General features: G+C 39.0%; 2 protein-coding genes across 2 annotated transcripts in view; one reads left to right on the top strand and one right to left on the bottom strand.

Annotated features, from left to right (window-relative positions):
* LOC307170946 (ganglioside GM2 activator-like) overlaps positions 1-13689 on the bottom strand; it is a 52826-nt gene that overhangs the window by 19729 nt on the left and 19408 nt on the right. The gene's annotated exons all lie outside the window — the stretch shown is intronic.
* fat2 (FAT atypical cadherin 2) overlaps positions 5287-13689 on the top strand; it is a 45616-nt gene continuing 37213 nt past the window's right edge. The window contains exons 1-3 of the mRNA XM_079892266.1: positions 5287-5483; positions 9329-12622; positions 13002-13313. Coding sequence (XP_079748392.1) covers positions 9358-12622; positions 13002-13313 — 3577 coding nt within the window. The 5' untranslated portion in view covers positions 5287-5483; positions 9329-9357. The remainder of the gene's footprint in view (positions 5484-9328; positions 12623-13001; positions 13314-13689) is intronic.

The raw sequence follows: 13689 nt of genomic DNA, 5'->3' as shown, positions 1-13689 counted from the left end.
GAATCTTAAATACGGAGAGACAATGGAAATGGAACAATGGAAAATCTGAAAAACATCTGTCTGTAGTCAACATTTCAAACTGGATGACCATGACCAAACAGTGTTTTAGGCCAAACGCAGGGGATAAAACTGAAAGAATCTGCCTTTCCTTCAGTTCCGCCCGAATCAAAATGCCGTCGCGTATACAGGTTAGAAAGCTGTTGCCATAGTGCTCCATTTTTACCATAATGCTGCTTTAAGAGTAGACATAGTATGATACAATTTTCAGTATTAATAACCCTCTGTCGATCCGACTGTCCATGGGCGGGGATACAAAAATGCGGAAGTACAATCTGTAGTTTTCAGAAAAGTCCTGGAGCTGTCAAAACTCTTGCGTCATTTTGCATCATCCGGTGGACATTTGCTGACATATAAACACAAATTTCTCGGCCCAGGTAACATGGAGAACTAGTGAACCTTATTCATTTACATATACTACCGACATTGTAACAATAAAAAGAGGGTTAAAAATCTGTAAAGTTACACTTTAGAAGAACAGTTCTGTCATTAGAGTTTGAGTCAATTTTCGTACGGCTTCACAAGACTTAGAATATAACACACGAGTAGCTATGTTTCCATCCAAAGTTGTGAATTTAAATTGTGCGCATAATTGTAATATCCCAGAAAACATTTGCGAATGAAGCACTGTTTCCGCCTAATGTGTTCAAGAGAACAAAACTGTCACTTCCTGGGAAATTGGCACAAAATATCTGTAATAAAAATGGCTGCTGCAATCGGGAAAGCTCTTTTTTCATACATCATAAATGACTTGCTCTTCAGAGCGTGTAGACGAAATGCAATAACTGTCTTGTTATCTTGCGTTCGGATGCAGATGCCTGGTGTTTGGGAATGTAATCAGGAATGAGATAGTTCTAGGAGGGGATTATACCCAAACATTGTGATAACAAACTTTGTCTCAGGCATTTCAGAATGACCAAATCAACATTTAAGATGCAATGCAATGAAATTGTTCTGCTGGTTAGTCCAGTTATCCAATCACATCCTCTGTCGAGCATTGAGGGATTTATCCAGTAAATGTGTTTAGTAGTTTATGCACATGTCTTCTTACAGGATAAAGAAATGATCCACCTCAACTAAGTGAATACGTTTTTTATGCCTGTCTTTCGAACTTTGATGCACATCTTAGCATTTCAGTGCAGCATTTTTTTATCGCGATATCCTAAAAATGGATGGAAACAGCTATATAGACTACATTAATTTGTCCATTTTAGAGCCTTTTTGATCACTGTTGCTGTATGGAAAAGAGCTGCATAAAGATTCTTCACAGACTAACCATTAATTGATCTCAACCAATTTGATATTGACTTTCCCAGCACTCATCAGCACTGTGTCAACATCGCTGAAGAGCCTCCTGACACCCATGTGGTCAGTGAGTGCAGAATACTGTTTACAAGGTGCAGGCAGTTGTGTGTTTCAGTCATGTCATCAGTCATTCCCCTTACTTTGACAGACAAATGACTAGGTCTGTCTGAAAGCCAGTAAATGTGAACAGTGGTTTATAGTACTTCCTCTCCACATTAGTCATGTTTGATATTACTCAGAACCCTGCAAAGGTGAGTATCTGTAGCTTATTCCTGGACATTTGTTTCGTGTATGTACACAATGAAGTCAATAGTTTGCATGAATATTTTGAACTTTAATTCAATTACTTCATTATTTTAACAATGACAAGTAGCCTTGAAGAAAAAGACTTATGTGCAAGTTGTTCCCTTCAGTCTTGAATTGTTCTATTTTCTGCTTCATCTATACAAAGCTATACAGTGAGTGTTTTAAAAAATAAATGTTTGAAGGACACATAGTCCTAAGAATAATAAACTAAAATGACTAAACAGACTAAAATATTGTGCATAGCATAAAAATGAATAGCTCAATAACATAAATACCAAAACAGACCAGAATATTGCTTCGGCATGCCCAGTATATACACTCACCTAAAGGATTATTAGGAACACCATACTGATACTGTGTTTGACCCCCTTTCGTCTTCAGAACTGCCTTAATTCTACGTGGCATTGATTCAACAAGGTGCTGAAAGCATTCTTTAGAAATGTTGGCCCATATTGATAGGATAGCATCTTGCAGTTGATGGAGATTTGTGGGATGCACATCCAGGGCACGAAGCTCCTGTTCCACCACATCCCAAAGATGCTCTATTGGGTTGAGATCTGGTGACTGTGGGGGCCATTTTAGTACAGTGAACTCATTGTCATGTTCAAGAAACCAATTTGAAATGATTCGAGCTTTGTGACATGGTGCATTATCCTGCTGTAAGTAGCCATCAGAGGATGGGTACATGGTGGTCATAAAGGGATGGACATGGTCAGAAACAATGCTCAGGTAGGCCGTGGCATTTAAACGATGCCCATTTGGCACTAAGGGGCCTAAAGTGTGCCAAGAAAACATCTCCCACACCATTACACCACCACCACCAGCCTGCACAGTGGTAACAAGGCATGATGGATCCATGTTCTCATTCTGTTTACGCCAAATTCTGACTCTACCATCTGAATGTCTCAACAGAAATCGAGACTCATCAGACCAGGCAACATTTTTCCAGTCTTCAACTGTCCAATTTTGGTGAGCTCGTGCAAATTGTAGCCTCTTTTTCCTATTTGTAGTGGAGATGAGTGGTACCCGGTGGGGTCTTCTGCTGTTGTAGCCCATCCGCCTCAAGGTTGTGTGTGTTGTGGCTTCACAAATGCTTTGCTGCATACCTCGGTTGTAACGAGTGGTTATTTCAGTCAAAGTTGCTCTTCTATCAGCTTGAATCAGTCGGCCCATTCTCCTCTGACCTCTAGCATCAACAAGGCATTTTCGCCCACAGGACTGCCGCATACTGGATGTTTTTCCCTTTTCACACCATTCTTTGTAAACCCTAGAAATGGTTGTGCGTGAAAATCCCAGTAACTGAGCAGATTGTGAAATATTCAGACCGGCCCGTCTGGCACCAACAACCATGCCACGCTCAAAATTGCTTAAATCACCTTTCTTTCCCATTCTGACATTCAGTTTGGAGTTCAGGAGATTGTCTTGACCAGGACCACACCCCTAAATGCATTGAAGCAACTGCCATGTGATTGGTTGATTAGATAATTGCATTAATGAGAAATTGAACAGGTGTTCCTAATAATCCTTTAGGTGAGTGTATATATATATATATATATATATATATATATATATATATAGTGTATATCATAATAGAAATCCTAAAAGGTTTTAACTTCAAGATAGCTAGTAAAATAATCAAATAAATCTTATTTTTGCCCATTTGATTTCAAATAAAATAAAAGACACATAAATATATTTATCTTTTTATTTTATTAAAAAAAATGTTCCTCGTTAGAATTTGTCTTATTATTATTATTGTTATTGCTGTTTGTTTTATGATTTGCCTTTCCAGGAAGTAACAACTGAGTGCTATTCTCATTATGTAACTATATGTGCATTAACATTCTTAACAGTATTAGTTGATGATGTGCATCAAAATTCTGTGTTAAATTTCAATTTGTTAATATAAAATTCAAACTCAAATCAGTTTGGTTCAAAGTACTTTCAATTATTTTATAATTTTTAAATAAAATAACATTACCACAGCATTATTGCATAAATATACAAACAATATATCATGGAGAAATTCTGAGAGTTATTTATACTAAAAGAGTTATTTTGTGTCTGCCAATAGCCATTCATTTGCACTTTACCTTGGAGGCTGTTCAGCATAACTCCTGAATCAGCATTTTATTTATTTATTTTTGTTTTTTTAAATGCTGCTCATTTACACACCAAGTCTGGAAAGACTGGCAGTGACTAAATTTAAATATTCACAGCTTGAATGAGTACAACAACAAAACTTAATTAAAGTTTACAGAGTTTTAGACAGGAGGTTACAGTGAACACAAGAGCACTGTTTCACTGTATCACAACCCTCTGACGGTTAATGCAAATCCAAGGCAAATGAAGACATAAAGAATCAAAGAAGCTCACAATGAGGAAGGTCAACACATTATCTAAGAGGAAAGAAAGAGAGGACGCAGATAAAACAGAGTTGTCACTCGAGCCATGCCTGTCAAACACAGATGAGACTGCTTATATTGCTGACTGATAGGGAACACTTCACTCTGAGGCTGTGCCAAGAAATGCTTCAAATCTTTTAGTTTGTGAATCTTAGGATTAAGTGGTTTGGTTTCCTTCCTTGCATTTTTGTAAGTGATGATTGATCCATTAACAAGATATGGTTTGAAATCATCTCAGTGCACAAGATCTTGAAGGACAGGATGTTACAAAATACTGATATAAACATGGTCGTAATCCACTCATAAAACTGTCCATATAAGCAGCATTGTGAAATAGAGACGCATGTGGCATCTTTCATTAATGCCCTTAGGGTTGCACATTTTTCACTTCATCCTCAAAGTGCACTTCGTCAAAGTCCACCTGCTGCCAGTGGCCCAGTGCCCACCGTCTGTTGAGTCTTATTTGTGGGCCATGCCTGCTCCATGTGCTCATCCTCTTTCACTCCATGGCAGGTCTTGGCACCAAGTGTGGGGTCTGTTTACATCATCACTGGTGGGTATCTGGACGTACCTCAATGAACAGTTCTGAAGCCATTTTGTGTCTTTATCATAAGGTGACTGTGGAGAACTTTTAATAGGGAAACTGCTAAAGAAATGCTGATCACCTTGTGTCTCAACATGATATGCATTACACTATAGTGTGAACGTGATCTCTGTTTACATAACAGTCAAACAAAGACTATGCGCTTCAGGCTGTTAGCAGTAGCGCTAGCACTGATAATAGATAATTACCTTCTGGTATCTGTTGAAACGCTTTAATGTTTTGCTTTCGTGAGTTAATCAGACACTAATTTTCTTAAGTCTGTTTCGATATTTTGTTCACAATCTTCAAAAGCATTGAGGTGACTTTATCTAGCACAAAGCAGAGTTGCATGCTTTTAGAGCAATATGAAACCTGTAAGGTGTGTATTTACTTTTGAACAGGACTATTTTAACTTTGTGTAAAATTTAGAGCTCTACCTCACCCAAAGCCTAAAACAAACAGACTGATATACAGAGACAGAGAGAGAGAACGAGCGAGAAAGGGTAAAAACGCCCCCAATCTGTGTGCCCGGCTGATGGTTGATGGGTGTTGGGCTGAGTTTAGGGAGAGGGGGAGGGTTTTTAGAGGGAGGGACAATGTCATCAGGATTGGGGAGGAGAAGATCAACCTGATTCCTCAGGGAGTAAGGTGTCTCAACTACTCTCATGAACATGGTAAATTAGCTGGAACCTTCAACACTAGCTTTTCTGGCAGAGTCTAAGTGTTCATTATGGATGAAAAGCGATTCGTTTTATTTCCGCATTGGAATACAAAGGTGTGAGGACTTTGGGAAAACTTTTATGTATAGCGGCAGTCGAGGACCTCAGGTGAGTTTCTGAGATGTCAGACATGTGGTGTCAGTTTGCTAAACTTTGCCTCATTTCTGTCAGTTGATTTTAGCACACAATCTACATATGTGAATATCCAAAAGTGTGTTAATGATGCTTTGTGGGATTTTATACTTATTGTTATTTTGCTGTGGTAAGCATTTCTTTGGGCTACAGTCAAGCTGTTAGAAGTGTTACAGTGCAGCAGATGTAACTGCTTGTTACTCTATTTTTTCTATTTCTAAATACAGATATAAATATTTGTTATATATAGTTCCTGGTATCAAGAAAGCTGGTGCTACTAATGTGAAGAAGACTGTGCAAGTGTACTTCACAGGTCTCTCTGTATGTTTTTAATGACAATAGTAAGACAATTGTCAGTTTTTTAGTTGACACAAACCAATATTCTGATAACTATAATATTAATAATATTAAATATTATTCTTAATTCAAATCTTTGACTTGTCACTTACAACATGACCTCTCTTCTGAACACTTTATTGCTGGGGCCTATATGTAATCTCATTCAAAATTAAATTATATTTCTTTCTAAATACCTAGTAATTTTCCATCTCATCCATCAAGGGCTTTTAACACGGTGTGGTCATTAGAGATTATATATTAAAGAAGAAGTATATATGAAGGCTTCAGATGCAAAAGCCTCTAAGTGCCATCTGAAATTTTCTTCTAAAATGAGCATTTTTATCAAGCTCGTATATTTATGTTCAGTTATTTCACTTTAATGCCAATGAAAATGACCTATTAATTGTCATTAAAGTGAAACTACTGAACCTAAATATACGAGCTTGATAAAAATGCTCATTTTAGAAGAAAATTTCAGATGGCACTTAGAGGCTTTTGCATCTGAAGTCTTCATATATAAGAGATATATATAAAAAGGTGGTGATGCATGAAGGTGGACATCTTGACGATCACAAGAAGGTGGTCACCTTAAAGGTTTAGTTCACCCAAAAATGAAAATTCTGTAATCATTTACTCACCCTCATGTCGTTCCAAACCCGTAAGACTTTTGTTAATCTTCAGACAGAAATGAAGATCTTTTTGATGAAATCTGAGAGCTTTCTGTCCCTCCATAGAAAGCTATGCAACTACCACTTCAAACTACACTTCAAAAAGTTCATAAAAAGATCGTAAAACTAATCCATAATGAAATGAGTGGTTTAGTAAAAATTTTCTGAAGTGACTTGATCGCTTTATATGATGAACAGATTGAATTTAGGCTTTTATTCACATATAAACATTGATCAGTGAACATAAACAGAAGCTCAACCGCACTTGCTTTAATGCACAAGAATGAACCTCATTGGTTCTTGCTGAAGAGCAAACGTGCTGTGTAACACATGAAAATGAACCTCAATGGTTCTTGCTGAAGCTCAAACGTGATGCGTAACATTAGAGTGAACCTCAATGGTTCTTGCTGAAGCTCAAACGTGATGCGTAACATTAGAGTGAACCTCAATGGTTCTTGCTGAAGCTCAAACGTGATGCGTAACATTAGAGTGAACCTCAATGGTTCTTGCTGAAGCTCAAACGTGATGCGTAACATTAGAGTGAACCTCAATGGTTCTTGCTGAAGCTCAAACGTGATGCGTAACATTAGAGTGAACCTCAATGGGTCTCGCACATCAAGCGAACATGCTTGAGCTTCCATTTACCACAACTGATGTGTGAGTTGACGAATGTTTATACGTGAATAAAAGCCTAAATTAAATATGTTCAGTGTATAAAGTGATCTTGATGAACTTCTTGAAGCGTCAAAGTGGTAGTTGTGTGGACTGTCAATGGAGGGACAGAAATCTCTCTGATTTAAAAAAATATATATTTTCATTTGTGCATGTTCCCAAGATCTTACGGGTTTTGAAAGATATGAGGGTGAATAAATGATGACAGAATTTATATTTTTGGGTGAACTAACACTTTAAGTGTCCAGGGCCAAGTAAACTAGGATTAAGCCATTTGTCTAAACTATCCATTCTCTGAATCCCCCCAGTAATTTAGATAATAGCCTCCCTGTGGCACTAGGTGTGGACACGAGGGAATTTTTGTGAGGTCCTCATGTCCATTTACATAGACAGATGGGATCTACTGACACACAAAAATGTTGTGCATGATGTTAGAATTCAATATTTAATGTCCTATACAGTAGAAAATATACAGGCATGCACTGAATGCTTCACTTATTAGAAGGCAGTTCTTGTTAAAAAATATTTTGTGAAGACGTTATATTCATCCGTAATGCTTCAGCGCAGTTGAAATAGCTGCTCTGTTTAAAATTACGCATCCATGGGCATGTTGATGCTTGGCTCTGGCCACAACTTTTGCAAACAATAAACCTACAGCAAGAGCCAATGTAATCCTATAGTAACCCATGCACCACAAAGCATTAAACATGTGCAGGTGAAAGTAAATCCTGTAGGGTTTTTAAAAAAGAAAGTGAAAAATTGCAGTATGCACAATAGATGAAGAGTGCAGTTTGTTGGCTTACTAGTGGTTTACAGTAGTACGTTTTAAACATAGGTTATGCTACAGTTTGCTTTGATGTGACTTTCTTGAGGTAGTCTTATTGCTTGCTACACTTAAATCTGACTTGTTACTAACTACACATAAACATTACAAGAGTGATAGCATGTTAAACTGTTCAGAGTATCCTTAAATGTCATTACATCTTAACAAAACTGGCAAAGTGAGGACTGATAGTGAAATATGATCCGAGTGTGTGCTGCCCGTCTGAGCGTGTGGCGGCAGGTAGCTGTGAGAGTGTAGGCTGGAGGGCAGAACACGGCACATCCTACTGCTAACAGACTCAGCCTGAGGGATTTCACAACTTTAATTTCAGGAGATTTCAAAAGAGTTAAAAGTATTGTTCCTGAAACTTACCCACGCAGAGACACTAGGTTTCCTTATCAGTTTTATGTTTAACCAGTATGGCACAGATTATTATTTGTTACTGCCTCTATCTCACAGTGCATTCCAGGAAATATTTCTCCATATCCCCCCCCACCCCCATATAGAGAGATTTATGGCAGTTAAAACTGTTATCATACATTTACATAATTGTCACGCAGACTGGCAGAGAGATTAATACTTTAAATAAGCTCTTGCCTTTTTTTTTTTTACAAACTTCTTTACAGTTTCCTTTTTTTAAATTTGTTGCCAACTGTTTTTGTAACTGTAAAAAAGCTGAAAATAAACGAAAATACTAAAAACTAAACTGAAGTTGAAATGACTCCAAAACTAAACTAACATAATCATGGCAACAAATTAACTTTGCTTTTAGTTTTTAATAAAGAATATTGTAAAGGTGAAGAATTTATTTTTGAAACTTGGCTGGGTGGAATGATTAATATTTAGTTGAACGAGAGGGTAAGGAGGGGGAGATCAATATCAGATGCCCCCCAGATATATGATTTTAGTGCCTGCTTTCAATAGCGTTCCAGTGCACTTCATAGGTTACATGTCCCATTTCCATATGCATATTATAGTTGACTTGGTTAAAAAAGACTGGCCTACCATGTGAAAATGTATCACCTGGTTTAAAGAGTTCTAGTGCTCTTCTCACGGTTAAACAATGTAATGTAGCTTGTCAAGACATGTCAAAACAGGAGAAAAAAATAGCTGACTATGGTTTTTTACTAGGTGAATGGACAATGAGATGAGCGGGTGTGTGTATGCGTGCCTGTTTTGTGCTTTCAGGTTATAGTAGGTGTTTATATAATGATCATTGCAATATTACTTTGTTATATCAGCTCATTGTAAGAGCATATATTGACACAGCATGGTCTACTTGTCAGAAAAAATTGTAAATTGTTTTGCCTTCTCTTCAGGTCTGCGGGTCCATGTTGAGACGGTGAGAATGGCTTTCACAGACACAGCCATAATTCTCACTGTCATAGCAGTCCTAGGAATGTTAACCAGATGTCAGGGGAGCCTGGTTAAAGACAACTCTCTGCTGAGGTTCACCAATCATTTGTATAATGCAAGCATTTATGAGAACTCTGCCCCCAGGACCTATGTGGAGAGCCCAGTCCGAACGGGCATCATACTATCTGATACATTCTGGGACATCAAGTACAAGGTTGTCTCTGGTGATGATGATGGCCTTTTCAAAGCCGAGGAGGAAACCGTTGGAGATTTCTGCTTTCTGAGAATCAAAACCAGAAGCAGTAACTCAGCTGTGCTGAACAGAGAGGTACGAGACGTTTACACTCTCACCGTTGAGGCTACAGAAAGTACCTATGAGAACCGAGCTAGAACAAAGGTATTGATCCAGGTGCTTGACACAAATGATCTGAAACCACTCTTTTACCCTGCCTCTTATCATGTGCTAATCAAAGAGGACACACCGATCAAGTCAAACCTGGTGAGAGTGACTGCAACAGATGCTGATATTGGCAGCAATGCAGACTTTTATTACTCATTCACCACTAGATCACACCCATTTGCCGTTGATCCTTTCACGGGGACCGTTACACTTGTCAAGAGACTTGACACCAGTCAGAGAGACCGGTATGAACTTACAGTGCTGGCAGAGGACAGGACAAAGAAAATTTCTGGTGTGCAGAAGTTTGGAAATGTAGCAACGGTTGTTGTGACCATACAAAAGGTGACAGAAAACTTTACCCTCATTGCACCCACTAGTGCAGTTAGTCCGCAAACGGATGACGACAAAATAAGTGTGAACATCAAGATGGAACCCAAGGAGAAAGAGAAAGTGGCGTCTTTAAGTATAGTTGAAGGGGATCCACTTAAGTGCTTTCAGATTATTCCATCAACTTTGCATGATGGTGGCTTTCAGCTTGTCTCAACAAAATGGATTGACTGGTCACAAAACCCATTTGGACTAAACATCTCCCTGCAGGCCAAAGACAGAAGTAACCGAAGTGTTGTATTGCAAACACCAATACAAACTGTGCATTTCCCTCCTCCTACTCATGTTAAACCCTTGACATTTGAACAAGAACTCTACTATGTCACCCTCAGTGAATTTTCCCCACCGAAAAGTCATGTAGTCAGAGTCTCTGTAGGTTTGAGTTTCAAAAATACAACCTTCAGCATCAAAGAAAACCCAGACAGCTATAAATTCAAAATCAGTGCCAAAACTGGTGTAATTGTAACTTCGCAGTCACTTGATTTTGAAAAGCACTCTCATTATGAGTTTGATGTTGCAGCAAATGATGGAGAAGCAGTTACCCATATCGTTGTGGATGTAATTGATGAAAATGATAATGCCCCTAGGTTCACATTGCCTTCATACCAGGCTTCTCTACCTGAAAATGTACCAATCGGAACAAGCATCTTAGCTGTCTCCGCTATTGATGTGGACAAAGATAACAATGGTTTTGTGACCTACGCTATAGCAAACACAGGTCCCGTTCCTTTCAGTATAGACCCACTGACTGGTGTGATTTCGACCTCTCAGGAGTTTGATTATGAGCTCATGAAGAGATGGTACCACTTGAGAATATGGGCCTCTGATAGCGGCAGCCCTTTTAACAGAGTGAGCGAATGCTCTGCAACCATCACCATGACCAACATCAACGACAACGCTCCAGTGTTTGAGCGGGTGGCGTGCAATGCCTCCATCCCCCGACACTTTGCTGTAGGGCAGAGTATTACAGAGATGTCAGCACTCGATCTGGATGAGCTGCAGCAGATCAAATACAGGATAGAATCTGGGAATGACGACGGACTGTTTGCAATTGACCCTGTTTCTGGCACCATTAAACTTTCTAGGGCAATTCCCTCAAATTATGAAGACACAGATAATCATTTATATATACTTAAAATAACAGCAACAGATGGCAAATATAGTGCCGATCCCAATACCGTGACCATACATATCACAGACAAGGGCGAAGGTGCCACCACATATTGCGAGGAGACCGGAATTACTAGGCAGTTGACAGAGAAGCTTATTGAGTCATTTAAGCCGTCTCTCACGGTCAAAGAAGACGAGTCTATCTCAGATGTTCATATAATTAACCAGCACTCTCCAAAGTTTATCATGGGCACACCGAGCTCGTTTGACATCAGGGAAGACTTTGCTCTCAATAAATCTGTGTTGCAGTTTAATGCCTCTGATAATGACTCTGGCTTTAATGGAAAGCTTGTCTATGCAATTTCCAGTGGAAATGAGGATGGATGTTTTACTATCGACATGAACACAGGAGACCTCAAGGTCATCAGTGCTTTGGACAGAGAGCAAAAAGAGTTTTACATTCTCAACATAACTGTGTATGACCTGGGATCTCCACAAACCTCTACATGGAAGTTTCTTGCTGTTAATGTTCTTGATGCAAATGATAATCCTCCATTATTTTCTCAGCCAAGATATGTTGTGAACATCCCAGAAAACACAGAGGTTGACAAAAGCATCTTCAAAGTCAATGCAGTCGATTTTGACTTGGATGACAATGGAGCATTTAAATTTTCATTGTTAACCTTTACCGATTTGTTCAAAATTGATGAAGTTACAGGGGTGGTGAGGGTAACTGGTCCTTTAGACAGAGAGACCTTTAGTAGATATGACCTGACAATTGAAGCCAGAGATCAAGCCAAACTGGACACACAACTATTCTCATTTGTAGATCTGGTGGTTGTACTGGAGGACATCAATGACAATCCTCCAAAGTTTGTACCCACAATCTACAGGATCAAAGTTCCCGAGGACGTTCCTCCAGGCACAGTGCTGTTATGGGTTGAAAGCTTTGATTTTGATCTGGAGAGTGGAGGTCTCATAAGCTACAACCTAAAAAACAGTGAAGCAGGGACGTTTTTCCTGGATACATCCACAGGCTGCTTGACTCTGGAGAGTGAACTGGACTTTGAAAGGCAGCAGTCTTATAATCTAACTGTTCGAGCTGTAGACCACGGAAAGCCACGGTCTTTATCGTCTTCATGTTTCATTGAGGTTGAAGTGTTAGATGTCAACGAAAACCTGAACCGGCCTCTCTTCACTCTGTTTGTGCATAACGCAGCCGTTATGGAGGATGCTAAAATAGGAACTTCAGTCTTGACGCTAACGGCTGTAGATAACGACCTAGGACGAGATGGAGTAGTCAGATACTACATCCATGATGGTTCAGGGCTTGGCGTCTTCACGATTGATGAAGAAACAGGTATGTTTGTGATTGCAAAATTTCATGATTTACCTAGATAGGAAAATACCTCATGGACATGACTGACCTTCTCTTGTACAGTACCTGCCTTCAGCATTTTGGGTCAACACTGCATGTTCAAACATTTACAGATCAGTCATTAGGCATACCAAACATATGTAAAGACAATTTTAATAATTAACATCTGTTACATTACATTATTGGGTTGAGTTTAGCAATACTTGTGCACACTGGCTTATGAAGTGATTTCAGAATTTAAAATGAGAAAACAAATTAAATAAATGTTGTTACTTGTTATGTATGTTCATTGTATGTTAAATGCTGCAGTGCAGTATACTGTTGTAATCGCTTGGTGATTCTGGATCATTTAATTTTGCAGGTGTTATTCGGACGGCAGGCCTTATGGATCGTGAGGCTGTGCCACACTATTGGCTGACAGTTTATGTAAAAGATCTGGGCACTGTACCACTGGTATCCTGGACTGAGGTCTACATTGAAGTTTTGGATATTAATGACAATCCCCCTGAGCTGTCCCAGCCTGTCTACTTTGGCTCAATACAAGAGAATTTGCCAAAGGACAAATCTGTGCTGAAAGTATCTGCCACAGACATGGACAAGTCCTCTGAGGGGAAGCTTGTTTTCCAGATCCTTGATTCTCAACGCATATATTTCACCATAGACACAAAAACAGGTAAATTTATGCTTCAAATGGCCTGTCAGAAAGTACTTGTTCATCAGTTTTGACGTTGGTGATTCATGTCATGCGATAATGCAACCTTTGATGAATCGATTAAACATGTCTAGGCACACGTTTTACATAAGGGTGGTATGCCTTGTGAAGGGCACAATGAATAGGACCTCTAATTACTGTGAATACTGTGATCAGTGTGTCATTTTGTGTCAAGGGTGAGGATAGTTGTTTAGCAGGCCCAGAGAGTCACACAATCACAAACCACAACACATCTGACCCTTTTGCAGCAGCTTAATCTAGCCTTTGAACAGTAACTATGAAAATTAGAACCGCATTAACCAGCGTTGCAAGCTTGCACTTGTCTTGACTAAGTCTA

The sequence above is a fragment of the Squalius cephalus genome, assembly GCF_949319135.1.
Source record: "Squalius cephalus genome assembly, chromosome: 14".
In the NCBI taxonomy this organism is placed as follows: Eukaryota; Metazoa; Chordata; class Actinopteri; order Cypriniformes; family Leuciscidae; genus Squalius; species Squalius cephalus.
This window is presented reverse-complemented; position numbering and strand designations above follow the sequence as displayed.